This window comes from Diceros bicornis, chromosome X (assembly GCF_020826845.1).
Source record: "Diceros bicornis minor isolate mBicDic1 chromosome X, mDicBic1.mat.cur, whole genome shotgun sequence".
In the NCBI taxonomy this organism is placed as follows: domain Eukaryota; kingdom Metazoa; phylum Chordata; class Mammalia; order Perissodactyla; family Rhinocerotidae; genus Diceros; species Diceros bicornis.
The window spans coordinates 76,728,273-76,755,252 of NC_080781.1; the positions used below are offsets into that span (position 1 = coordinate 76,728,273).

General features: G+C 35.7%; 1 protein-coding gene across 7 annotated transcripts in view; it reads right to left on the reverse strand.

Annotated features, from left to right (window-relative positions):
- Positions 1–26,980, reverse strand: part of HDX (highly divergent homeobox) — a 180,598-nt gene that overhangs the window by 52,729 nt on the left and 100,889 nt on the right. For all 7 annotated transcript variants that reach the window (XM_058536267.1, XM_058536269.1, XM_058536263.1 and 4 more), the window contains 2 exons: positions 14,668–14,875; positions 2,528–2,607 (listed from right to left, as the gene is read on the reverse strand). In XM_058536267.1, the coding sequence (XP_058392250.1) occupies positions 2,528–2,607; positions 14,668–14,875 (288 nt within the window). The remainder of the gene's footprint in view (positions 1–2,527; positions 2,608–14,667; positions 14,876–26,980) is intronic.

Sequence of the window (26,980 nt, forward strand, 5' to 3'; positions counted from 1 at the left end):
TTTTGTTTGTATTATAATCACTATAAACTTGGCTTAATCATGTCGGCTCTCACCAGACCTCAGATTTGATATGTTTTTGATGTTGTTTTTTAAGATTCTCTACCAATTTGGATTGGTTCTGTGAAAAAGGAACTAAGTAATCCAGGGAGGAAGGCACCAAGGGCCACTGTATAGATTTGTGCATATAAATAGGTCTTATATGTCTTTGTGATTTGTCATCCAAGAATAATTGGGGGCACTCAGAAGTTACAGGCAGAGGAGATTAACCTTTGAAAGTTTGGAGTTTTGTCTCTGAAAATCAATTGTTCTTGAAAAATTAGGTGCCTAAGTGACTGTGAGTCATCCCATGCTATGACTTCATTCATCATCTTCAAATGTCTGCTGCAGGGGAGATACAATGCAGAGAAATTCAGGCTAAAAATGAGCATGTCTTTAGGGGAAAGGAGGTTCCAATTGTAAATAATTGTATATAAATTGTATAAGACAACTCAAATCTAGAGCAGAGGAAATAATTATTTGATGGAATTTAAGAATATTAGCACAATTAATAATCGTGGAAAACAATTATTACTAGCTATCTAATGAAAACACAACTTTGCCTCAAAATGAAAGCTTGTTTTCCTATATGCCTGTTGAATTTAGTGTTAGAAGAGAAAAATATCAATTTAAATCAGGACTGAAATCAATAAAATGCAATACTAAACCATATTCTGCACGTGGAAAACACCATTTTATATTGTTGATATTTAACAAAAAAGAACAAAGTGTTGGGGCCGGCCCGGTGGCGCAAGCGGTTGGGTGCGCGCGCTCCGCTGCGGCGGCCCGGGGTTCGCTGGTTCGGATCCCGGGCGCGCACCGAAGTACTGCTTGGTAAGCCATGCTGTGGCGGCGTCCCATATAAAGTGGAGGAAGATAGGCACCGATGTTAGCCCAGGGCCGTCTTCCTCAGCAAAAAAAGAGGAGGATTGGCGGATGTTAGCTCAGGGCTGATCTCCTCACAAAAAAAAAAAAAAAAAAAAAGAACAAAGTGTATTTTATGTGCTCAACTTTTATTAAGGAGATGTGGCAGCATTATAGTGTCAGATAAATAATGTTTGTAATGGAAGCCAGGGTAAATAGGTAAATATTGAAGCTATAGCCATTTTTTAACAGAAAAAGCCATTATTGGGACCATTTTTTGAAGGTTGCAATCAAGCACAAAACACTGATTCAAAGGCAAAAACAAAAGCACGATGACGTTTGCCTTTATGTCTGATTTTAGTTTAATACAATCTTGATTTCTGCATTACTTAATAGAGTCAGAATATAAACAGATGCTGTTAAAACAGCTGCTTAGAGAACATCTCTATACACCAATGATGTTTACATTTTCACACAACCCAGTTTAATCCACACATAGCGTGTCTCTGCCTGCTATTCAATCTCTTCATGCTGTCTTTCCTCCATTACTGCAAATTTTAAGATGTCTAACAAAGTCCAATTTAACTAGAAAGAAGAAAAGGTTCCAAACACAGTATAGATAGGTATGATCTGAATGGAGAACTTGGAGTCAGGAATTCTTAGATACAAATCCCAGAACTAAAAAAGTCTTCCTTCATGATCTCAGGCTAAACTCTGTTTTAATTCTGCCATCTGTCAAACGAGAAGAAATCTTCTCTTTGCTAAATGTGTTGAAGAAAAATAACTTCTTATGTATAAAATGTCTATTTGTAGTAAGCATTAGGCTTTTATATTTGCAAAGTTCCTAAATCAAAAAATTTGAGGGGGCTGGCTCGGGTGGCGTAGCGGTGAACTGCGTGGGCTCTGCTTCAGCGGCCCAGGTTTCACAGGTTCGGATCTCGGGCGCACCCCAATGCACCACTTGTCAGGCCATGCTGTGGTGGCGTCCCATATAAAGTAGAGGAAGATGGGCACGATTGTTAGCTCAGGGCCAATCTTCCTCAGCAAAAGGAGGAGGATAGGCATCAGATGTTACCTCAGGACTAATCTTCCTCACAAAAAAAAAAAAAAAATTGAGGGCCGGCCCCGTGGCTTAGCTGTTAAGTGCACGTGCTCCACTACTGGCAGCCCAGGTTCAGATCCCGGGCGCGCACCGAAACACCGCTTGTCCAGCCATGCTGAGGCCGTGTCCCACATACAGCAACTAAAAGGATGTGCAACTATGACATACAAGTATCTACTGGGGCTTTGGGGAAAAAAAAAAAAGGAGGAGGATTGGCAATAGATGTTAGCTCAGAGTCGGTCTTCCTCAGCAAAAAGAGGAGGATTAGCACGGTGTTAGCTCAGGGCTGATCTTCCTCACACACACACAAAAAAATAAATAAATAAAAAATTGAGGTACAAATGACAGTGCTTTAAATTTCATTTATTAAATGCTCAATGTTATGTAATTTCATTGGCAACAGCTCTGTTTTGGTTTGTAAAGGGGAGCAAGACTTTATTCTGACAACACTGATATTGTCACCAACTAGAAACATATCCTTGAAATCCATCATGTAACGAGGACAGAATGTTAAAATGTACATACCACGCTATCTGAGGATACTGCGTGGTGGTCTTCCTCCTTATGAGCCCTTGTCTCATTTGGAGCAACTTCATTGGAGTCTTCTATAGAAAAAAAGAAAGGCCATGCATTTTTCAAGATCACTTAAATAATTTTTCTGTTGTATAAAGACAGAAATGGCAAATTCACTTCATATATGCTTTGATGAGCAATTCTACTTCTGACAATGTATTCTAAGGAAATAAGTGTGGATGGGTACAAAAACAAGGGTTGTCACCACTGTGCTGTTTATAACTGAAAAAATGGAAGCAACCTATACGCTTAACAATGGAGGATTAGTGAAATCATTTAGGACCTATCCCTATAATAAATACTATGAAGCCACTGAAAATGAAGTAGAAGAACAGTTGATAATAAAGAAAATATTCATAATCTATTGGAAAATGAAAAAATGAAGGTGACAAAACCTACAATGTAGGTACACTGTGATCTTAATTTTGTAAAAGAAAAAAACATGTACATTTTCATGGAGAAAAAAAAGACTGAACTGTTTACACCAAAACATTGCCATTATTATTTCTGGATGGAATTACAGGCAATTTTTATTTTTCTTTCTTTTGTCTAATTTTAGTTATTTTGATAATTTTTATTTACTTCCATTTGCTTATTTATATTTAAGTACTTTCCTACTATGAACATGTGTTGCTCATCGAAATAAAAGTGATAAAAATAATTTTCAAATACATGATATAAAACTATAAATATAGTATATTTCCAATTTTGTAAAAAGGCATGTGTATGTGAATGCACGTGTATACATGCAAAGATAAAATACTGCCAAAAATATTTCCCCAACTCCACTGAGGGTTTGGATTATTTCTATTTTTTTCATTGCATTTTCCAATATTTTCTATAATGAACATGTTCCTTTTATGATTGAAATTCAATATCCTAAAAACGAGAAAGAAAAAATGAGAGAAAAATTAACTCCAGAGAGCAGTCTACTAAAAAGCTCTCTGCTGAGCTAAGGGAAGTGGCTAGCTCACAGCATAGGATATCTACAAGATAATCTCCTGTCTTGGGTTACCCCTACCTTACCCCTTAGAAAAAGAGGGCAGCAGTATTTCTCTCTTTTCTTTCTGCACAGCCATGTCATGGAGATTATTTGGGTAAATGCTAGGAGAAGTTCTCAGCCCCTTGATAACCAACATTTTATTTCACTATGGAAAGCAGAACAAAAATATTTATTATCCCTCCTAAGATTTTCCATTCCTACCTATGGAAAGACATATAGGAGTGCCCTGTATGAGCATGGGGGATGATTAGGAGGAAAACATGGCTACTCCAGGAACTCACATATGAGTACAGAGAGAATTAGCGTTTAAGATATCCAGGGAAACTTTACCAGAGTTTTAATGCAAAGGCCAGTATAAATTCAATTCAATTTTTTTTTTATAAAAGAATGGTTCCTGAACAGAGGAAACTTTATCTATTCATTATTTAGACATTTCAAATCACAGACATTTCAAGTACTATGTAATCAGCAACTAAATGAAATGAAGGGAGGGAAAACTGTCATCAGTTTTAGCTGCAGAGCTGGTATTTGCACTGGTGTCCTCAGAATAGGGGTTATATTACTTATCAACAAGATCATTACTGGTTTGCCTTATATTTCTGTTCTCACTTGCTCATAACTTTGTATACAGTTCTGCTTTACTGACGACATATTCATGCATGGTTTGATTATTTTATATGATGTAAATAAAAACTGTTTTGAGGATTTCTAAAATAAAAAAAGTGTGAAGTGATTCAGCTGAATAAGGCATGTTTTCTTTTGCTTACAGATAGCTTCCACATTAGTGAAATCTGAAAGCTAAACACTGCCAATGTGTCCGATTATTCCTGAAGAAAAGCAGTTCTGCTAAATGGAAAATAAATAAGTAGAATTATTAATCAGTGAAAACTCTAGGGGGCTCTCTATGTGGTGGCCATATGCTCACACTAAGTAACTGTATGCAGAATTATCTTTCATGGGCACAGTCACATAATAGATACAGCTGAAAAGATGTTTTGTTATAAAATTTAACATTATAGATGTTAATTGTTCCCATACTTTAAACAATTTGCGTCTCAGGATAGTAAAAGTCTTTAAAATTGCTCAACCATAAATATATTTTGGTAGACACAAAAATTGAATTAAGGAGCTGAGTCATCTAACTATTACTTTTGCTAGAGTTTGCAGTTGGGTGAGGGGTGAACCCAAGTAGTTTTTTCTTTATCAATCCCAACCACACCTCCTTTCTCTTCACCTCCACCCAGGAAAAGGAAAAGGAAATGGAAAAAGCCAAGGTGGGAGGTAGAAGGTGGAAGTTAGAAGTCAGTCAGAAGCTCTGTATCAGGAAAGTACCTACTCTCTCAGAAGCAAAGGAATGGAATTAAACTGCTAAAAGATCAACGGCACTTTTCTTTATTGATGTTTTAATAGTTTTTAACATTGTGAAATTTTGCGTTGTACAGTTTTGTTGGTCCATCACCATATATAGGACTCCCTTCACCCCTTGTGCCCACCCCCCACCCCCATTGCCCCTGGTAACCACAATACAGTTTTCTCTGTCCATGTGTTGGTTTATATTCCACGTATGAATGAGATCATACAGTGTTTGTCTTTCTCCTTCTGGCTTATTTCACTTAACATAATACGCTCCAGGCCCATCCATGTTGTTGCAAATGGGACGATTTTGTCTTTTTTTTATGGCTGAGTAGTATTCCATTGTATATATATACCACATTTTCTTAATCCAATCATCAGTCGAGGGACACTTAGGTTGCTTCCACTTCTTGGCTATGGTGAATAATGCAGCAATGAACATAGGGGTGCATAAGCCTCTTTGGATTATTGATTTCAGGTTCGTTGGATAGATTCCCAGTAGTGGGATGGCTGGATCATAGGGCATCTCTATTTTTAATTCTTTGAGGAATCTCCATACCGTTTTCCATAGAGGCTGCACCAGTTTGCATTCCCACCAGCTGTGTATGAGGGTTCCTGTTTCTCCACATCCTCTCCAACACTTGTTGTTTTTTGTCTTGGTGATTATAGCCATTCTAACGGGCATGAGGTGGTATCTTAGTGTTGTTTTGATTTGCATTTCCCTGATGATTAGTGATGGTGAACATGTTTTCATGTGCCTATTGGCCATCTGTATATCTTCTTTGGAGAAGTCTCTGTTCATTTCCTCTGCCCATTTTTTGATCGGGTTGTTTGTTTTTTTGTTGTTCAGTTGTGTGAGTCCTTTATATATTATGGAGATCAACCCCTTGTCAGATGTATGTTTTACAAATATTCTCTCCCAGCTGGTGGGTTGTCTGTTCATCTTGATTCTGGTTTCGTTTGTCTTATAGAAGCTCTTTAGTCTGATAAAGTCTCACTTATTTTTTATTTAGTTTCCCTAGTCTGGGTAGGCATGTCATCCGAAAAGATTCCTTTAAAACCAATGTCAAATAGTGTGTTGCCTATATTTTCTTCTATGAGTTTTATAGTTTCAGGTCTCACCTTCAGGTCTTTGATCCATTTTGGGTTAATTTTTGTGAGTGGCGATAGCAGATGGTCCACTTCCATTCTTTTGCATGTGGCTGTCCAGTTTTCCCAACACCATTTATTGAAGAGACTTTCCTTTCTCCATTGTATGTTCTTAGCACCTTTGTTGAAAATTAGCTGTCCATAGATGTGTGGTTTTATTTCTGGGCTTTCAATTTTGTTCCATTGATCTGTGTGTCTGTTTTTGTACCAGTACCATGCTGTTTTGATTACTATTGCTTTGTAGTATGTTTTGAAGTCAGGGATTGTGATGCCTCCTGCTTTGTTCTTTTTTCTTAGGATTGCTTTAGCTATTTGGGGTCTTTTGATGCCCCATAAAAATTTTAGTATTCTTTTTTCTATTTCTGTGAAGAATGTCATTGGGATTCTGATTGGGATTGCATTGAATCTGTAGATTGCTTTAGGTAATATAGACATTTTAACTATGTTTATTCTTCCAATCCACGTGCATGGGATATCTTTCCATTTCTTTATGTCATCGTAGATTTCTTTCAATAATGTCTTGCAGTTCTCATTGTATAGGGCCTTCACCTCCTTGGTAAGATTTATTCCTAGGTATTTTATTCTTTTTGATGCAATTGTAAATGGTATTAACTTTTTGAGCTCTCTTTCTGTTAGTTCATTATTAGCATACAGAAATGCAACTGATTTTTGTAGATTGATTTTGTACCCTGCAACTTTGCTGTAGTTGTTGATTATTTCTAAGAGTTTTCCAATGGATCTTTAGGGTTTTCTATATATACAATCATGTCATCTGCAAATAGTGAGAGTTTCACTTCTTCGTTACCTATTTGGATTCCTTTTATTCCTTTTTCTTGCCTAACTGCTCCGGCCAAAACCTCCAGTACTATGTTGAACAGGAGTGGTGAGAGTGGGCAGCCCTGCCTCGTTCCTGTTCTCAGAGGAATGGCTTTCAGTCTTTCCCGATTGAGTATGATCTTGGCTGTGGGTTTGTCATAAATAGCCTTTATTATGTTGAGGTACTTTCCTTCTATTCCCCTTTTGTTGAGAGTTTTTATCATAAATGGATGTTGTATCTTGTCAAATGCCTTCTCTGCGTCTATTGAGATGACCATGTGGTTTTTATTCTTTGTTTTGTTGATGTGATGTATCACGTTGATTGATTTGCGGATGTTGAACCATCCCTGCGTCCCTGGTATAAATCCCACTTGATCATGGTTTATGATCTTTTTAATGTATTGCTGTATTCAGTTTGCCAATATTTTGTTGAGGATTTTTGCATCTATGTTCATCAGCGATATTGGCCTGTAATTTTCTTTCTTTGTATTGTCTTTGTCTGGCTTTGGTATCAGGGTGAGGTTGGCCTCATAGAATGATTTAGGAAGTGTTCCATCTTCCTCTATTTTTTGGAATAGTTTTAGAAGGATGGGTATTAAATCCTCTTTGAATGTTTGGTAAAATTCACTGGAGAAGCCATCTGGTCCTGGACTTTTATTTTTTGGGAGGTTTTTGATTACTATTTCAATCTCTTTACTTGTGATTGGTCTATTCAGATTCTCCATTTCTTGTTGGTTCAGTTTTGGAAGGTTGTATGAGTCTAAGAATTTGTCCATTTCTTCTAGACTGTCCAATTTGTTGGCATATAATTTCTCATAGTATTCTCTTATAATTCTCTGTATTTCCGTGGTATCCATTGTAATTTGTCCTCTTTCATTTCTAATTTTATTTACTTGGGCCTTTTCTCTTTTTTTCTTAGTAAGCCTGGCTAAGGGTTTGTTGATTTTGTTTATCTTCTCAGAGAACCAACTCTTTGTTTCATTAATCCTTTCTACTGTTTGTTTGGTCTCAATTTCATTTATTTCTGCTCTGATTTTTATTATTTCTCTCCTTTTGCTGATTTGGGGCTTTGTTTGTTCTTCTTTTTCTAGGTCTGTTAGGTGTAATTTAAGGTTGCTTATTTGGGTTTTTTCTTGTTTGTTAAGGTGGGCTTGTATGGCTATAAGTTTCCCTCTCACGACTGCTTTTGCTGCATCCCATATGGTTTGGTATGGCATGTTTTCATTTTCGTTTGTTTCTAGATAGTTTTTGATTTCTCCTTTAATTTCATCAACGATCCATTGGTTGTTCAGTAGCATGTTGTTTAATCTCCACATTTTTGTCACTTTCCCAGTTTTTTTTCATGGTTCATTTCCAGTTTCATAGCATTATGGTCTGAAAAGATGCTTGCTATGATTTCAATCTTCTTAAATTTATTGAGGCTTGCTTTGTTTCCCAACATATTGTCTATCCTTGAGAATGTTCCATGTGCGCTTGAGAAGAATGCGTAGTCAGCTGTTTTTGGATGCAGTGCTCTGTATACATCTACTAGGTCCATCTCATCCAGTTTTTCATTTAAGTCTACTATTTCTTTATTGACTTTTTGTCTGGATGATCTATCCATTGATGTAAGTGGGGTATTAAGATCCCCTACTATTATTGTGTTGTTGTTAATGTCTCCTTTTAGGTTTGTTAATAGTTGCTTTATGTACATTGGTGCTCCTATGTTGGGTGCATATATATTTATAAGTGATATGTCTTCTTGGTGGAGTGTCTCTTTTATCATTATCTATTTCCCTTCTTTGTCTTTCTTAACCTGTTTTATCTTGAAGTCTACTTTGTCTGATATGAGTATGGCAACACCTGCTTTCTTTTGTTTGCCATTAGCTTGGAGTATTTTCTTCCATCCTTTCACTCTGAGCCTGTGCTTGTCTTTAGTGCTGAGATGTGTTTCCTGGAGAAAACATATTGTTGGGTATTGCTTTTTAATCCATCCTGCCACTCTGTATCTTTTGATTGGAGAGTTCAATCCATTCACATTTAGGGTAATTATTGATATATGAGGGCTTAACGTTGCTGTTTTGTCACCTATTTTCTGGTTCTTTTGTGTTTCCTTTGTCTCTTGTCCCATTTGTTTCGGACTGCCAATTCAGTTTGGTTGTTCTGTCTTATGACTCTTCTAGTTTTCTCTTTGTTTATCCTATGTGGTTTTGTTTTGATTATTTGTTTAGTGGTTACCTTGAGGTTTGCGTAAAAAATCTTGTGTACGAGATATTCCATTACCTGATGGCCTCCTATTTCCTTATACTAAGTCAATTCAATCACTTTCCTCTTCCCCTTCTAAGTCGTTCTTATTATACCTTATTCTATCTTGTGTTGTGGCTGTGTGTTTACAGTGATGAGGTTAAATTTATTTTTGGTGAATTCCTTCCTTTGATCTTTGATTTCAGTATTTAAGTGGTTGCTAACCCATTCTGGTAAAGATGTACTATTTTTCTGAGTTTATATACCTATTTTTCTCCTTGCTCCAAGCTTTGTATTCCCTTTCTCTTCCTTTTTTCAGGCCTGAGGGCCTTCTTGAGTATTTCTTGTAGTGGGGGTCTCATGTCCATGAACTCCCTTAGCTTTTGCTTTTCTGGGAGAGTTACTATTTCTCCATCATATTTGAAGGATATTTTTGCTGGATAGAGTATTCTTGGCTGAAAGTTTTTGTCTTTGAGTATTTTGAATATATCATTCCAGTCTCTCTTAGCCTGTAAAGTTTCTGTTGAGAAATCCGCTGACAGCCTGATGGGAGTTCCTTTGTATGTTATTTTTTGTTTTTGTCTAGCTGCCCTTAATATTGTTTCTTTGTCATTGACTCTGGCTAACCTTACCACTAGGTGTCGTGGAGAGGGCCTTTGCCTGTTGATATATTTAGGTGACCTGTTGGCTTCGATGACTGGTATTTCCTGTTCCTTCCCCAGATTTGTGAAATTCTCAGCTATTATTTCCTTGAATAGGCTCTCTGTTCCTCTTTCCTTCTCTTCTCCCTCAGGAATACCTATAATTCTTATGTTACATTTCCTAATAGAGTCAGATATTTCTCGGAGACTTTCTTCATTTCTTTTTAGTCTTAGTTCTCTCTCCTCTTCCATCTGGAGCATATCTGTATTCCTATCCTCTAAAATGCTAACTCTTTCCTCCATACTGTCAGCTCTGTTCTTTAAAGATTCCAGGTTCTCCTTTATCTCCTCCATTGTGTTCTTCATCTCCATCAGCACTGATTGGTTTTTCTTTATGATTTCACTCTCTTTTGTGAAGAAACTCCTAATCTCTTTGAATTGTTTGTCTGTGTTGTCTTGTATTTCTTGTATTGAGTGTTTTTATGATAGCTATTTTGAAATCTCTGTCATTTAGATTATGGATTTCTGTGTCTTCAGGGTTGGTTTCCGGGTGCTTGTCATTTTCCTTCTGGTCTGGTGATTTCATGTATCTTTGCATTGTGGTTCCTGTGTTGGCTTTGTTTTTCCTCATCCTGGAAATCTCTGGTTGCAATTACCACCCGCTGCTGCTGAGTGGTGGTAAAGGGCTGTGTAATCTAAGCCCCCTGTGCTCTGCCGTGGTTTTTCCGCTGCTGCCATCCGCGGGTCGGATCGCTTGGTCTGGTCTGCCGCAGATCGCTTGGTCTGGTCTGGTTGGCTGAGCTGCAGGGTCGGGTTTGCAGGGACAGGGGGCTCTCTCTTTTGTCCTCTGGATCCCTGGCGTGGGGGGCTTCTCATTTGCCTCTTATTATCTGCTCTCTGGGGTGCTCAGATGTTAATGGTAACCCTGTGGCTCTTCTGAGTCCTCTGTGTGGGAGTTTCCCACTGGCTGAGAGAGCCCAAAGAGCTACGGTTTCCCTGCAGACAGCTGCCCCTCCCCCCTCTCTGGGAGCCATGAGGACCAGGATTGCTGATCTGATGGGGAGGGAGAGGAGTTCTCTTTACCTCTCCCCACTTCCTCCGGGGGGCCCAGCACATTCCACTCTCAGATGTGCGGCAGTGTGGATCTTTCCGATCTAGCTTTTCACTGTCTGGGATTCGTTGTTGGTCTGTGACTGTTCCTTTTGTTGTATCTTATCGGGGGAAGAGTTCACGGGAAAGCTCACTCCGCCATGACACTGACGTCACTCCAACAGCACTTTTTGGTGACTTTGGCCAAACCTGCCTTTACTGTGTTTTAAAAAATAATCCTTACTGTTTGCAGATTTTTTTCTAGAAAATTTTAATGTGATTTTTAATTGATTTTTTTAACATGTAAAATGATAGTTCTGATTTAAAGACATGTTTTCTTCTTAGTCATTTAGAAGACTTTGAATCAATAGCAACAATATAAAGGACGCTGAATTTTAAGTTGTTAGGTTTTTGAAATAGTATGGGCAGCTACTCTGATTATTCTGTCTCCATATTCTAAGATGTAATTAATGGAAATCTTAAAGTAAATATACATTTAACTACATTTTGATAACTGGAGGATAATATGGTTAGCATATTTTAAAGATATATTGGTCTAGGCCAGATGATACAATTCACTTAATCATCAGGAAAGAATCACACAGTCAAATCAATCAGTTAGTATTCTCCATCAGCAAAACGAGGAAGAGAATAGGACAGAACTACTAGGAAACCATACAAAAAAAGGCTCTTTTCAGTATTTGAAAATTGTTTTATATTTTTTTGTTGCAATTTATGATGTGAATGAAAAGGTTACCATGCAGATGTGAAAAATAAGCCACTGAGAGGAATTCTAGGCAATCTCACTTCCTGTCAAGTGTTTTGTGATTCATGCATTAAATTCTCTCTTTCCTTTTTCTCACTAGGTCTTGATTACTATGCCAGCTGTCCAGAGAACATGCTATTAAATGACACTCTATTGTCCACTTATATACCTTTGACCATTTTAGATGCCTCATATGAGAGGAATTTCTACTCAACCTCTATGAGACCATTGAGATAATGACCCCTCTTCCTTCTCAAATCACTCTTTCCTTGGTTTTAGAAATGACATACTATCCTGGTTCTTCTGTGTCTGAATGTTCTTTCAATGTCTCCCTTTTCTCCTCTAGCCCCTAAATCTGGGTATTTCTCAACACACACTTTGTCCATCTTCCTTTATTGTTTTGCATTTTCTCACTTAACTAAATCTTCTATTTCTATGGCTAGGCATTATTTGGCCTCAATGTAGGTGACTCCCTTATTTCTTCTCATGTCTTAACTCCTCTTCTGAGTTTCAGATCCACATTATCCAAGGGTCTGCTGGACAGCTCCACATGGATGTCCTGCCATCATCTAAAACTCAACACATGCAAAATAGAATTCATCTTCCTACATTATACTATCCATTTAATGCAGTGCCAATAAAAATCTTAAAGGAATTTTTGGAAGGGGGGGTTGGGGAAAGGTATGACTAAGTAATTCTAAAGTTCATCTAGAAGAATCAGTGTGCTACCAGACCTAAGAGGAATAATGAGACCCTACCAGATATTTAGATATTTTATAAGGCCACAGTTATATACAATCAGATCAATGTAACATAATATGAAATCCAGAATTTGACCCACGTGTGCAGGTATGCATATATGAATGTATATACATATATATATATAAATATTTGATTAAAAGCTACACAAACTCACTCGAAAAATGCTAGATTATTCAATAAATAGTGCAGGGGCAATTGGTTAATCATTTGGAAAAATAAAATTAGGTATTTTCCTCACACATCTTAGAGCAAAGTAAATTCTAGGTGGAATAAATATCAAGCTGTAAAAAAAAAGAAACCATAAGGATATAAGAAGCAAATACAAGGGTATGTTTACATAATTGTAGTACAAGGAAGACTTCGTAATCATGACACCAAAGTCAGAAATCATAAAAGAAACGATTGGTATACTTGAAAATATAAAAATTACAAACAAAATTTCTGACATCACATGTCTCCATAAGCAAATTTAAAAGGCAAAAAATAAAGGAGAAAACACAGTGTTAATATCTTGATCAATAAAAAAAGCAAACAAATGAGCCAATGCAAGATTCTTTCTCTTTCTCTATCACAGATGCAAAAAAGACTATATATTGTATGATTCCATTACATGAAATGCCCAGAAAAGACTAATTTATATAGTCAGAAAGCAGATCAGGGGTTGCTTGGGTTTGGAGGTAGAAGTGGGGATTGACTGCAAATGGACTCAGTGATGAAAATATTCTAAAATTGGATTTTAGTGGTGGTGATGGTTGCACAACTCTATCAAATTTACTAAAAATCATTTTCTACATTTACAATGGATGAAGGTTATGATATGTAAATTAAACCTGATAAAAGTCTTCATGAGATAAGGTGTCAGAAGAGAACTGTTTCTATGCTTGAAGTGAAATGAAAAATACTTCTCATGGACAAATGGTATAATTACATGTTATTATTGGAATTCTCATTTAGGGAAACACTGAGAAGTATTATAAAGATGATCCAGCCTAACTCCCTTATTTTGCAGATGAGGAAACTAAAGCTCAATGAATTAGATGCTTTGCCTAAAGTCTCATAATTAGTGGAAGATCTAGGACTTGCACCCAGGTCGGCTGACTGCTAACCTGATGTTTGTCACATTATACCATACTCTCTTTCATAACAATGCATTTATAATGCTCTAACCTAAATTGACTAAAATTCCAATAAAATAAAAACAATCATGTACTTAATTGTAATGTATAGATCGTTGTAATAACCAACATTTCTAAATGTGGGAGATCACTACTGTGGTAGATGAATGTTCCTTGTTGTGATGACTTGTGGGAGACTGTTTAGGTGGAGGGATTAAAAACCAAAAAGGTAAAAGACAAGAGTTGGTAAAGACACAGAGAAATGAGAACCCTTGTGCACTGTTGGTGGGAATGTAAACTGGCACAGCCATTATAGAAAATAGTGTGGAGGTTCCTCAAAAAATTAAAAATAGAACTACCATATGATCCAGCAATCCCTCTTCTGGGTATATACCCAAAGGAAATGAAATCAGTACCTTGGAGATGCATCTGCACTCCCATGTTCATTGTAGCATTATCCATTGTAGCCAAGATATGGAAACAACCTAAGCGTCCATCGACAGATGAATGGATAAAGAAATTGTGGTATATATGTATACACAATGGAATATTATTCAGCCTTAAAAAAAGGAGATCTTGCATTTGGGATGACACAGAAGAACCTGGAGGACATTATGCTAATTGAAATAAGCCAGACACAGAAAGAAAAGTACTTCACGATCTCATTTATATGTGGAATCTAAAAAAGTCAAATATGTAGAAGCAGAGAGTAGAATGGTAGTTACCAGGGTGTGGAGGTGGAGAAAATGGAGAGATATTGATCAAAGGGTACAATGTTGCAATTACATAGGATGAATAAGTCTGGAGATCTAATGTACAGCAAGATGATTATAGTTAACAATAACATATTGTATAATGGGAATTTGCTAAGAAAGTAGATATCAGGTGCGCTCACCACACACAAAAAAGGTAACTATGTGAGGAGATGGATATATTAATTAGCTTGACTGTAGTAATCATTTCACTATGTATATGTATATCAAAACACCATGTTGTACTCTTTAAATATCTACAATTATTATTAATTATAGAATAAAAATAAATCTATTTCTTTTCGAATGTTTTACCAAATGCTTTGAGGACTTTAGATTTGAAGTGCAGTAAGGTGAAAAGCAAGTAAAAATCCATGAAATTAAAAAAAAAACTATTATTAGGAGGTGCAGCATACAAAATACCTTGAGAGCTTCCTTCAGACAAACAGATGGATACTTCATCATTTCTGTCATTATCCTCTCCTACTTCAGGACCAGCTTCTTCTCCTGGTGTGAATGCAGACAAAGAGCCAGACTCGGGCTGCTCAGAAAAATCAGCAGGGCCTCCTCTTGGAGGCGGAACTTCAATCCCCATTAAACGATATTTCCTTCTTCGATTCCCAATCCAAGTCTTTATAAGAGAAATACAACAGGAGGTTTTGTAAACATAGAAACCTTAGCAGTTATGGCCATTAAAATAACGAATGGATGCTATATAAAATATGATTAAAAATAATTAAGATACCTAGAATAATGAAATTTTATTATTACTCAAATAAGCTAAAATAAAAATAATTATGTTTTTACATTTAAGTATCTTATTAGCAGAAAGATGATATTTGTCTGAATATTTAGACTTTAAAGCAACATGCAGTCCATTGCAGAATGCATTTTGTTTTTATTTTTCTGGAGAAAATAATCCACCAAATCTTTGAAAAGAAACACAAATTAGCTCTTTTCCTAAAGGGACCAGGCATACAGCTATAACTATAGTTCATATCTCATTTCCAATCTTGCTCTTCCTAAGTGAAAATGTGTCTTCTACTAACTTTGGATCCATAACGGTTACCTGGGTATTCCAAATATTCTCAAAAATTTCACTTTATCTGATTTAGAACCAATTTTTAAAACTTTTTATATTAAAATAATTTTAGAGTCAAAAGAAGTTGCAAAGAGGGGTCTCCACTCAATTTCCTCCAATTTACATTTTACATAATTATAGCACAATATCAAAAACAAGAAACTGATACTGTACAATATTTGTGTACACTTCTATGTTCCTTTATCACACCATTCTTCTTCCTCTCCTTCTCACCACCCCCAACCCCTGGAAACCACAAATCTGTTTTCCACCTCTATAATTGGGTCATCTCGAGAATGTTATATAAATGGAGTCATACAGCATATGACTTTTGAAATTGGCTTTTTTCACTCAGCATAATTTTCTGGAGATTTATTCAAGCTGCATGTATCAATAGTTCCATTCCATTTTGTTGCTAAGTAGTATTCCATGACACTTATGTACCAATTTTTTTCCACTTTCTTTGCAATGTTTGTTTAACCTTTACTCTTTGAAGGACACTTGGGTTGTTTCCAATTTTTGGCTATTACATATAAAGCTCTATGAACAGTCATGTACAGGTTTGTGTGCAGATAGAAGTTTTCATTTCTTTAGGATAAATGCCCAAGAATGCAATTGCTGGATCGTATGGTAATTGCATGTTTAGTTTTATAAGAGACTGCCAAATTGTTTCCAGAGGAGTTGTACCATTTTACATCTCTACCAATAATGATTGAGAGATCAGTTTCTTGGCATTCTTGCAAGCATTTGGTATTGTATTTTTTTTTTAATTTTAGCTGTTCTCATTGGTGCATGTAGTGATCGATCATCAAGTTCTTAATTTGATTTCCCCAATGGTTAGTGATGTTGAAAATTTTTTCATGCTTTTATTTGCCATCTGTATATCCTTTTCAGTGACATGTCTCTTTGTGTCTTTCGTCTACTTTCTAATTAAGTTGCTTTGTCTAATGTTGAGTTTTGAGAGTTCTTTATATATTCTAGATATGAGTTTTTGTCAGATATTTGATCTTGCAAATATTTTCTTCTCTTCTGTAGCAGATATGAGTTCTTTGTCAGATACTTGGTTTGTAAATATTTTCTCCCAGTCTGTAGCTTATATTTTCATTGTCCTGGTCTTTCGCTGCGCAAAAGTTTTTAATTTTGATGAAATCCAAGCTAATGCTTTTTTCTTTTATGGATTGTGCTTTTAGTGCCATTTCTAAGAATTCTTCACCAAGCCCTAGGTCTCGAAGATTTTCCCCAGTTATTTTCTAAAAGTTTGATAGTTTTATTTTTACATTTAAATCTATGATCCATTTTGAGTTCATTTTTGTATAAGGTATGAGATTTAGGTCAAAGTTCATTTATGTTTTCCTATACATATCCAATTGTTCCACCACCATTTCTTGAAAAGACTTCCTCCGTTGAATTGCTTTTGCACCTGTGTTAAAAATCAACTAAGTTAGCCATACTTGTGCATGGCTATTTCTGCGTTCTCTCTTCTGTTCCTCTGATCTATATGTCTATCCTCATGTCAATACCACACAGTCTTGACTACTGTAACTATGTGTCTTGAAATTGGGTAAATGGATTTCTTCTACTTTATTCTTTTTTACCAGAATTGTTTTAGCTGTACTAGTGCATTTCCTTTCCATATGCATTATAGAATTATCTTGTGTAAATCAACAAAAAATCTTGCTGGGACTTTTATAAAAATTATGCTAAACCTGTATATCAATTTGGGGGGACTTTACATTTTTACTGTGCTGAGACTTCTAGTCCATAAACATAGAATGTCTCTCCATTTGTTTAGAACTTCTTTGATTTCTTCCATCAGTGATTTGTAGTTTTTAGTATACAAGTCCTGTACATGTTTTGTTAGATTTACACTTACACATTTGATTTTTTGAGTGATTGAAAATAGTATTATACCTTTAATTTAAGTTTCAATGTGTTCATTTTAGTTATATAGACACCCAATTGATTTTTGTATGTTGATCTTGTATCCAGAGACCTTGTTGAATTCACTTGTTAGTTGTAGGAGTGTTTTGTAGTTTTCTTAGGATTTTCTACACAGCCAATCATGTTTATCTTTTATTTCCTTTTCTTGCATTATTGCTCTGGCTAGAACTTCTGGTACTATATTGAATGAAGGTAGTCAGAGTGGACATCTTCTTTTGTTCCTGATCTAGGGGAAAACACTCTATTCACCATTAAGCATGATGTTAACTGTAGGTTTTGGGCACTTGTGGGTTTCTTTTCTGGGAAGCTTTTAAATGATGAATTCAATTTCCTTAATGGTTATAGGGCTATTCAAGTAATCTATTTTATACTGGGTGAGTTGTGGTAGTTTGCACTTTTTGAGGAATTGATCCATTTCATCTAAATTTTCAGATTTGTGCATGTAGAGTTGTTTGTAGTATTCTCTTATTATCCTTTTCATGTCTGCAAAGTCTGTAGTGATATCCTCTGGTTCATTCCTCATATTAGTAATTTGTGTCTTCTCTTTTTTCTTTGCTCAACTTGCTAGATGTTAGTCAATTTTACTGATCTTTTCAACGAACTCACTTATTTTTTATTTTTTTAAATTGATTTATTTTTTTTTTACCTTTTGGCCCCCTTCGCTCATTTCTCCCACCCTCCCACCTCTGGCAACTACCAATCTGTTCTCTGTATTAATTAATTAAAAAAAAACTTAATAGACTTTGTTCTTGACCAGTTTTAGGTTTATAGAAAAAAATTACGTGAAAACCACAGAATTGCCCATATACCTCTCACCCTCCAGACAATTTCCTCTGTTTTTACCACCTTTCTAAAATTAATGTGGTGCATGTGTTATAATTGGTGAGCTAATACTCGTAGATTATTAAGTAAAGTCCAGAGTTTACATTAGGGCTCACTCTTTGTTGTACATTCTATAGGTTTTGGCAAATATATAATGGCATGTATCCACCATTACAGTATCATACAGAACAGTAGTTTCATTGCCCTAAAAACCCCCTGTGTTTCACCTGTTCATCCCTCTCTCCCTCCCCGCAAGTCCCTGGAAACCACTAATCTTCTTATTATCTCTCTAGTTTTTTGCCTTTTCCAGAATGTCATATACTTTGAATCATACAGTATGGAGCCTTTTCAGATTGGCTTCTTTCACTCATCAGTATGCATTTAAGGTTCTTCTATATCTTTTCATGGCTTTATAGCTCATTTCTTTTTACTACTGAATAATATTCCATTGTCTGGGTGTACCACAGTTTATCTATTCATCTACTGAAGGATATCTTGGTTGCTTCTAATTTTTTGCAACTATGAAAAAACTTGCTATAAACATTCGTGTGCAGGTTTTTGTGTGGACATAAGTTGTCAGCTCATTTGGGTAAATACCAAGCAGTACAACTACTGGATTATATATTAAGAGTACGTTTAGTTTTCTAAGAAACTGCCAAAACGTCTTCCAAAGTATCTGTACCATTGTGCATTCCCACCAGCAATGATTAAGTGTTCCTGTTTCTCCACTTCCTCACCAGCATTTGGTGTTGCCAGTGTTTTGGATTTTGATCATTCTAATAGGTGTGTAGTGGTATTTCATTGTTGTTTTAATTTGCAATTCCCTAACGACATATGGTATTGAGCATCTTTTCATACGCTTATTTGTCATCTGCATATATTCTTTGGTGAGGTTTCTGTTCAGATCTTCACCCATTTTAAATTAGGTTGCTTGTTTTCTTATCACTGAGTTTTAAGAACTTATTGTTGAGTCCTTTGTATATTTTGGATAACAGTCCTTTATCTGATATGTGTTTTGCAAAGATTTTCTCCCAGTTTGTGGCTTGCCTTTTCATATTCTTAAGAATGTCTTTTGCAGATTAGAAGTTTTATATTTTAACGAAGTCCAACTTATCAATTTTTTTTCTTTTATGGATCATGCTTTTGGTGTTGTATCTAAGAAGCCAACACCAAACCCAAGGTCTCCTATATTTTCTCCTACGTCATCTTTAGGAGTTTTATAGTTTCCCATTTGACATAGGCCTATGATCTATTTTAGTTAATTTTTGTGAAGGATGTAAGGTCTATGTCTAGATTACTTTTTTACATCTGGATGTCCAGTTGATCCAGCATCATTCAAAAAGACTATACTTTTTCTATTCAATTGTCATTGTGTCTTTGTCAAAGATTAGTTGACTATATTTATGTGGGTCTATTTCTGGGCTCACTATTTTGTTTCACTGATCTATTTCGTCTGTTCTTTCACCAATACCACACTGTCTTGATTAGTGTAGCATTACAGTAAGTTTTGAAGTCGAGTAGTGTCAGTCCTCTGACTTTATTCTTTTCTTTTGATATTGCATTGGCTATTCTGCTTCTTTTGCCACTCCATATAAACTTTAGAATCAGTTTATTGATATCCACAAAATAACTTGAAATTTTGAATGAGATTGCATTAAATCTATAGATCAAGTTGGGTAGAACTGACATCTTGAAAATATTGAATCTTGCTATCCAGGTACATGGAAAATCTCTCCATTTATTTAAATCTTCTTTCATTTCTTCCATCAGAGTTTTGTAGTCTTCCTCCTATAGATCTTGTACCTATGTTGTTAGATTTATATCTAAATATTTTATTTTTGGGGTGTTAATGTAAATGGTACTTTTTTCAATTTCATTGATTTTTGCTCATAACTTTATTATTTCTTTCCTTCAGTTTTCTTTGTGTTTACTTTAGTCCTCTTTTTCTAGTTTCTTGAGATGAGAGCTCAAATTTTTGATTTGAGATTTTCCTCTTTGCTAATGTATGATTTAGTACTGTCATGTGTCACTTAATGATGGGGATATATTCCAACAAATGTGTTGTTAGGTGACTTTGTCATTGTGTGAACATCACAGAGTGTACTTACACAAACCTAGATGGTTTAGCCTACTACACACCTAGGCTATATGGTACTAATCTTGTGGGACCACTGTCGTACATGTGGTCCATCACTGACCGAAACATCATTATGCAGCACAGGACTGTATTATAAATTTTCCTCTCTAAACTAATTTAGCTGCATCCCACAAATTTTGGTATGTTGTATTTTTTTACTTTCATTTAGTTCAATGTATTTTTACCTTCACTATTCTCTAATGTTCTTCCTTTCTTTATATAGATCCAAGTTTCTGAACTATATATCATTTGCCTTCTCTCTGAAGAACTTAACGTTTCTCGCAAGGCAGTTTTACTGGCAACAAATACCCTCAATTTTTGTTTGTCTGAGAAAGTTTTTATTTCTCCTTCACTTTTGAAGAATAATTTCACAGAATACAGAATTCTAAGTTGGTGGGTTTTGTTTTCTTACAACACTTTAAATATTTCACTCCACTCTCTTCTTGATTGCATTGTTTCTGAGGAGAAGTTAGATATAATTTTTAACTTTGCTTCTCTGTAGGTAAGATATTTTTGCCCTTTGGATTCTTTCAACATATTGTTTTTCTTTATCTTTGATTTTCTATTTTCTCCAGTTTGAATATGATACGCTCAGGTGTATTTTGTTGTTTTTTTTCCTTTTGGCATTTATCCTGCTTGGTGTTGTCTGAGTTTACTGGATCTGTGGTTTGATGTATAAAATTAATTTGAGGGAAATTCTGAGGCATTATTGTTTCAAATATTTCTATTTTTCCTTTCTTTATTTCTTTTTTCTCCTTCTGGTATTACTATTATGCATATGTTATGCATTTTGGGGTTGTCCCACAGTTCTTGGATATTCTGTTCTGTTTTTTTTTTTTTCTGTCTTTTTTTTTCTCTTTGCTTTTTGGTTTTGGAAGTTTCTATTGACATATCCCCAAGCTCATAGATTCTTTCCACAGCCATGTCCAGTCTACTAATGAGCCAATCAAAGGCATTATTAATTTATCTAACAGTGTTTTTGAGCTCTAACATTTGTTTTTGTTTCTTAATTAGAACTTTTATTTCTCTACTTTCATTACCCATCTGTTTTTGCATGTTGTCTACTCTTTGCATTAGAGTCCTAGCATATTAATCATAGTCATTTCAACTTCCTGGTCTGTTAATTCTAACACCCTTGCCATACTTGAGTCTGGTTCAGATGCTTGCTCTGTCTCTTCAAACTGTGGAGTGTTTTTGTTTTTGTTTTTCCTTTTATTATACTTTGTGATTTTTGGTTGAAAGTCAAACATGATGTACTGGGTAAAGAGAACTGTTGTAAAGAGGCCTTCAGTTTGTGGTGGTAAAGTGTGGCATAGGGGAAACATTCTATAATCCCATGATTAGGTCTCAGTATTTTAGTGAATCTGTGTACCTGGCCTGGGAATTTCACAAGTGCTTCTCAGTCCTCTCCTCTCCCCCACCTTTAGGTAGGACAGAATGGCTAGGGGGAGCTGGAGTTGGTTATTTCCCTTCATCCAGGTTGGTTAGGCTCTGATAAATCCCCAACAGATTAAGCTCTGGTAAAACAGTTTTTCTTTAGTGCAGGCCTTACTAAGAAGAACAGAATGCTCTGGTGTATTTTAAAATACTTACTTTTCTCCTGCCCTTGCCAAGCATGAGGGGATTTTTATCCCATATTCACGGTAAGAACCTGGTAGAGCTCCTGGAGGCAAAATTCACAGAAGTGTGGGCTCTCCCTTATAACTGGCCCCCCTGGAGTTTTTAACTCTCAGACTGGTCCACACTGAGCCTCCAGCAATTTGTCAATTGCAGTTTAGGTTCTCTTACCCCAGTACTGATTCCCACAGAGGTTTCTGCTCCAGTAAGTTGTGATTCTCTGTGTTTGCCTGCCTATCTATCCAATTTTGGAGACAGTGGTTTGCTCCATACCTGATTTGTCTGGCAGACCTAAGAAGAGTTACTGATTTTTCAGTTTGTTCAGCTTTTTGGTTGTTTTTAGGACAAAGTGACAACTCCAAGCTTCTAACATGCTAGAGTGGAAACTGAGTCTAATGTATTTTTTAATTTTCCTTGAGATTTCCTCTTTGACCTGTGGATTATTGTGTAACTTCCAAGCATTTAGAGATTTTCCCCTTATCTTTCCGTTATTGATTTCTACTTCGGTTCAGTTGTGGTCAGGAACATATGCTGTATGATAGCAATTTTTTCAATTTATTGAGGTCTTTTTAACGGTTCAGGATGTGGTTTATCTTGATATGTGTTCCATGGGTGCTTGAAAAGAATGTGCATGCTACTGTTGGTTGGTTGTGTGTTCTTATAAACGTCTATTAGATTCTATTGATTGAGGGTGTTTTTTTGTCTTGCACATACAAAAACTTGTATATAATTAATATATACAACTTGATGAGTTTGGAGATAATCACGCACCTGTGAAACCATTAGCCCATTTATGCCATAAACCTATCCATCACCTCCCAAAGTTTCCTCCTGTGATCTTATTTATTATTATTACTACTACCATTATTATTATTTTGTGATTAGAACACTTAACATAAGATCTACCCTCTTAGCAAATTTTTAAGTATACAATACTGTTGACTTTAGACACTGTGCTGTGCAGTAGATCTCTAGGACCTATTCATCTTATGTTAATTGAAAGTTTTTACACCTTGCCTAATACCTCTTCATCTTCCCCTCCCCTAAACCTTGACAACCACCATGTCACTGTCTGCTCCATGAGTTTAACTATTTAGATTCATCATATTAGTGTTATCATGTAGTATTTATCCTTCTGTGTCTGATTTATTTCACTTAGCATAACATCCTCCAGGTTCATCCATGTTGTTGCAAATGGCAGGATTTCCCTCTTTTTAAGGCTGAATAATATTCCATTGTGTGTATATGCCAGATTTTCCTTATCCATTCATCTGCTGATGGACATTTAGGTTGCTTCCATGCATTGAATATTGTGAATAATGCTGCAACGAACATGGGAGTGCAGATACCTCTTCCAGATAGTGATTTAATCTTCTTTGGATATATACCCAGAGTTGGGATTGCTGCATTGTAGTTCTATTTTTAGTTTTTTGAGGAATCTCCATATGGTTTTCCATAGTGGCCGCACCAATTTACGTTCTCATTAACAATGTACAAGGGTTCCCCTTTCTCCACATCCTCTCCAACATTTGTTATTGTTTATTTTGTTGATAATAGTCATCCTAACAGGTGTGAGGCGATATCTCAATACGGTTTTGATTTCCATTTCCCTGATGATTAGTGATGTTGAGCACCTTTACATATACTCTTTGGCTGTTTGGATATCTTTTCTGTAGAAATGTCTATTCAGTTCCTATGCCCATTTTAAAATCAGCTTATTTATTTATTGTGAGTTGCAGGAGTTTCTTATATAGTTTGCATATTAACTCTTTATCAGATAAATGGTTTACAAATATTTTCTCCCATTCTGTAGGTTGCCTTTTAATTTTGTTGATTACTTCCTTTGCTGTGCAGAAGTTTTTTAGTTTGACTTAATCTCACTTGTCTATTTTTGTTTTTGTTGCCTGTGCTTTGACGTCATATCCAAGAAATCATTGCCAAGGCCAATGGCCAGAGGTTTTTCCCCTATGTTTTCTTCTAGGAGTTTTATGATTTCAGGTCTTATGTTTAAGTCTTTAATCGATTTTGAGTTTATCTTTGTGTTTGGTGTAATATAAGGGTCCAATTTCATTCTTTTGCATGTGGATATTCAGATTTTCTGACAACATTTATTGAAGAGACTCTCCTTTCTCTGTTGTGTATTCTTGTCACCCTTGTCAAAGATCAGTCAACAGTATAAGCATGGGTTTATTTCTGAGCCCTCTATTCTGTCCCACTATTGAAGGTGTTTTTGAATTCTATATCATTGATGATTTTTCTGTGTAATAACTCTATCACTTATTGAGAAAGGGGCGATGAAATCTCCAACTATAATTTTGGATTTGCCTATTTCTCCTTCCAGTTTTATCAGTTGTTACTTCACATATTTTGCAGCTTTGTTATTTGGTGCATACACATTTAGGATTTCAATGTCTCTTTGGTGGATTGTCCCTTTTATTATGTGTAATGTCTCTCTTTGTCCTTGGTAATCTTCTTTGTTCCAAAGTCTACATTGGAGTAGAATATAATAATAAAATGAAACAATACTCCAAATTGCTTTTTGTTTAAATATATATTATCATATATTTGTATTATATGTATGCTATACACAGAGGGTAAACCTTTCTGTTAAACATTCATTCATCTGATATTAATATATCCACTCCTGCTTTCTTTTGATTCATGTTTGCATGCTATGCATTTTCTATCCTTTTAATTTCAATCTACATATATCACTATATTTTAATTTCTTGTAGACAGCATAGACTTGGGTCATTTTAAAAAAATCTAGTTTGCAAATCTCTGTTTTTTCATTGATGAATTTAGACCATTTAAATTATTGCAATTATTGCTATGTTATGGCTTATGTATGTCATTTAATTTTTTGCATTGTTTGTTCTTTCTGTTTTTTTTTTTCTATCCCCCCCCTGCATTCCTGTGGTTTATTTGAACAATTTTTAGAATTCCATTTTGATTTAGCTATACAATTTTTTCTGAATCTCTTTGTATAACTTTTTTAGAGGTTTATCTAGGATATATAAGTCTATCTATCTATCTATCTATCTATCTATCTATCTATCTATCTATCATCTATCTGTCATCTGTCTTGTGACAGACTTTACAAGTGGTGTAAGTCCAGGTTTTTCACTTGACTTCCATTGACACTCAATGGAGGAGGGGATTCTTTTCACTCTTGGGTGGATTTGGGCTTCCAGCATCTCCACTGGGTCTCCTCTAACACTACCTTAATGAGGAGGTGTAAGTGGTCCTCATTACCTTTAGATGGGGGTGGGGTTTGGGGTGAAAGTCCTCTACTGACATGGCAGGGGAAGGGCGGAAGAGGAATTTTTAATGCCCAGCACTGCACTCTTTCTTCTCTGACACCACCCTGTGAGTGGTTGAGGCATCTAGTTGTAGCCTGGTGAGCGCACAAATCTAGGCTGTTCACTTGGCATTTTCTGGTAGAGGTGGGGGTGTGGCTGCAGTTTTTTCTGTGGTGTTTAGCTAGAGTAGAGAGGTTACTGTCTAAAGGTTTTCTGTCTTGCTAAGCTGCCCTTTTCCTGGTTCTCTGGCTAGAGAGAACAGACTTTTCTTGGATCTTTTTTTGTTTGCACGCATTGATGTTTCTGGGTTGTTAGCCTCTCTATATCCAATATCCAATCTGGGGTATATGAGGCAAAAAGAAAACTCAAGTAACTCACCACTGTGTCATTCCTTAGGTCATGTGGTCCCTAGCAGATATGACTTCTTCTTTCCCCTCTTCACAGTCTTCTTATGTCTGTTTTATATATAATGTCCAGGGATTATAGTTGTACTTAGTGAGAAAATTATATCTACTCCATCTTTTTGGAAGCAGCAATCTAAAACCAATTTTATTCTCAAGTTTCTCATGCAATTTTCAAAAAGCTCATTTTATATGACTAGAGTTTATAAATTTTATAGCTTTGCTATGCCAATCTACAAAGTGCAAGAAGAATTCTTAAAACCTGTGTATTCTCTTTTAGTGTAGAAAGCCATTCAGTAGAATTCCATAATTTCAGCTCTAAATTTGATTATGGTACCCTTTTGTTGTATACCAAGTAGAATTTCTTCTATACAACAAAGCCCACATAAATACAAAGCCACCTTAGATAATCTCTAATGTAAATAAAAAACATGAATGACGTTAACTTTATACTTGGTAAGATTTTGCAAAAAACAAAGTGCAGAGCAAAACAGAAGAACTATTGAATTAGTTCAGCAAGACTAATTCTTCTTTATATTTGTTGGAGGTGTGTTCTTTTCAAATCCAGGAAATGTAATACTTTGGATGTATTTAGCATTCAATACTAAATGTGAAGCCTGAAGCACATGGATTGTTTTATAGACTCCCAAGTGAAAATTACCCAGTAGAAAAGAAAAATATTTGTGGATATCAATTTTCCTAGCTTTGCTAACTTCCTCCATAGGAAAGACACTGGTTTAAAGAGTATAGTTCCATTTCAATTTCCCATTACATGGTCTCATTGAGAACGAACTGCTAGACTTCAGAAAAAGTAAAGAACTGCAACTTCTTACTAAAGCTCCATTAAACTGTCATGGACTTTCTCTATTTCATATCTGTGAATACTGATGCCTATCAAATTCTAAATGCAGAAGCTTTTCTTTTACAACAATCTTAGCAACTGATGCTTCTGAAAATGATGGTGCAGGAAGAAGGAAGAAGATACCAGTTTCCTGAGGACTCTTCTTCTTTCCTTTGGGTCATAAAAGTTTGGGAAGAGAGAAGAAAATGGACAGCGGAAATCAATTTCTATTTATGTTTGACTCTTTTTGCACCCTTCTTGGGAGAAATGAGTGATTGTTGAACGTACAATGATGAAGGTAAAATAATACGTCATGTGAACATTGCAACTATGTGAGATTTTATTGCATACTAGGGCTAAAACAGATCCTCTTTGGGTATTCCTCAAAACTAGAAGGCACTGCGAAAATGATTCAATATGCAAATAACTAGTCTAACCTTCCATTCAATGTAAAAGTACTTTCTTCAACACTCTAGGTGGATGGCTATTCAGTCTTTGCATGAAAACTTCAGGAATTTGGAACATGCTACTTTGCAAGGTTCCCAAGTCCAGTTTTTGAAGAGTTTTTCAAAATGTTCTTCCTTAAACTGGATC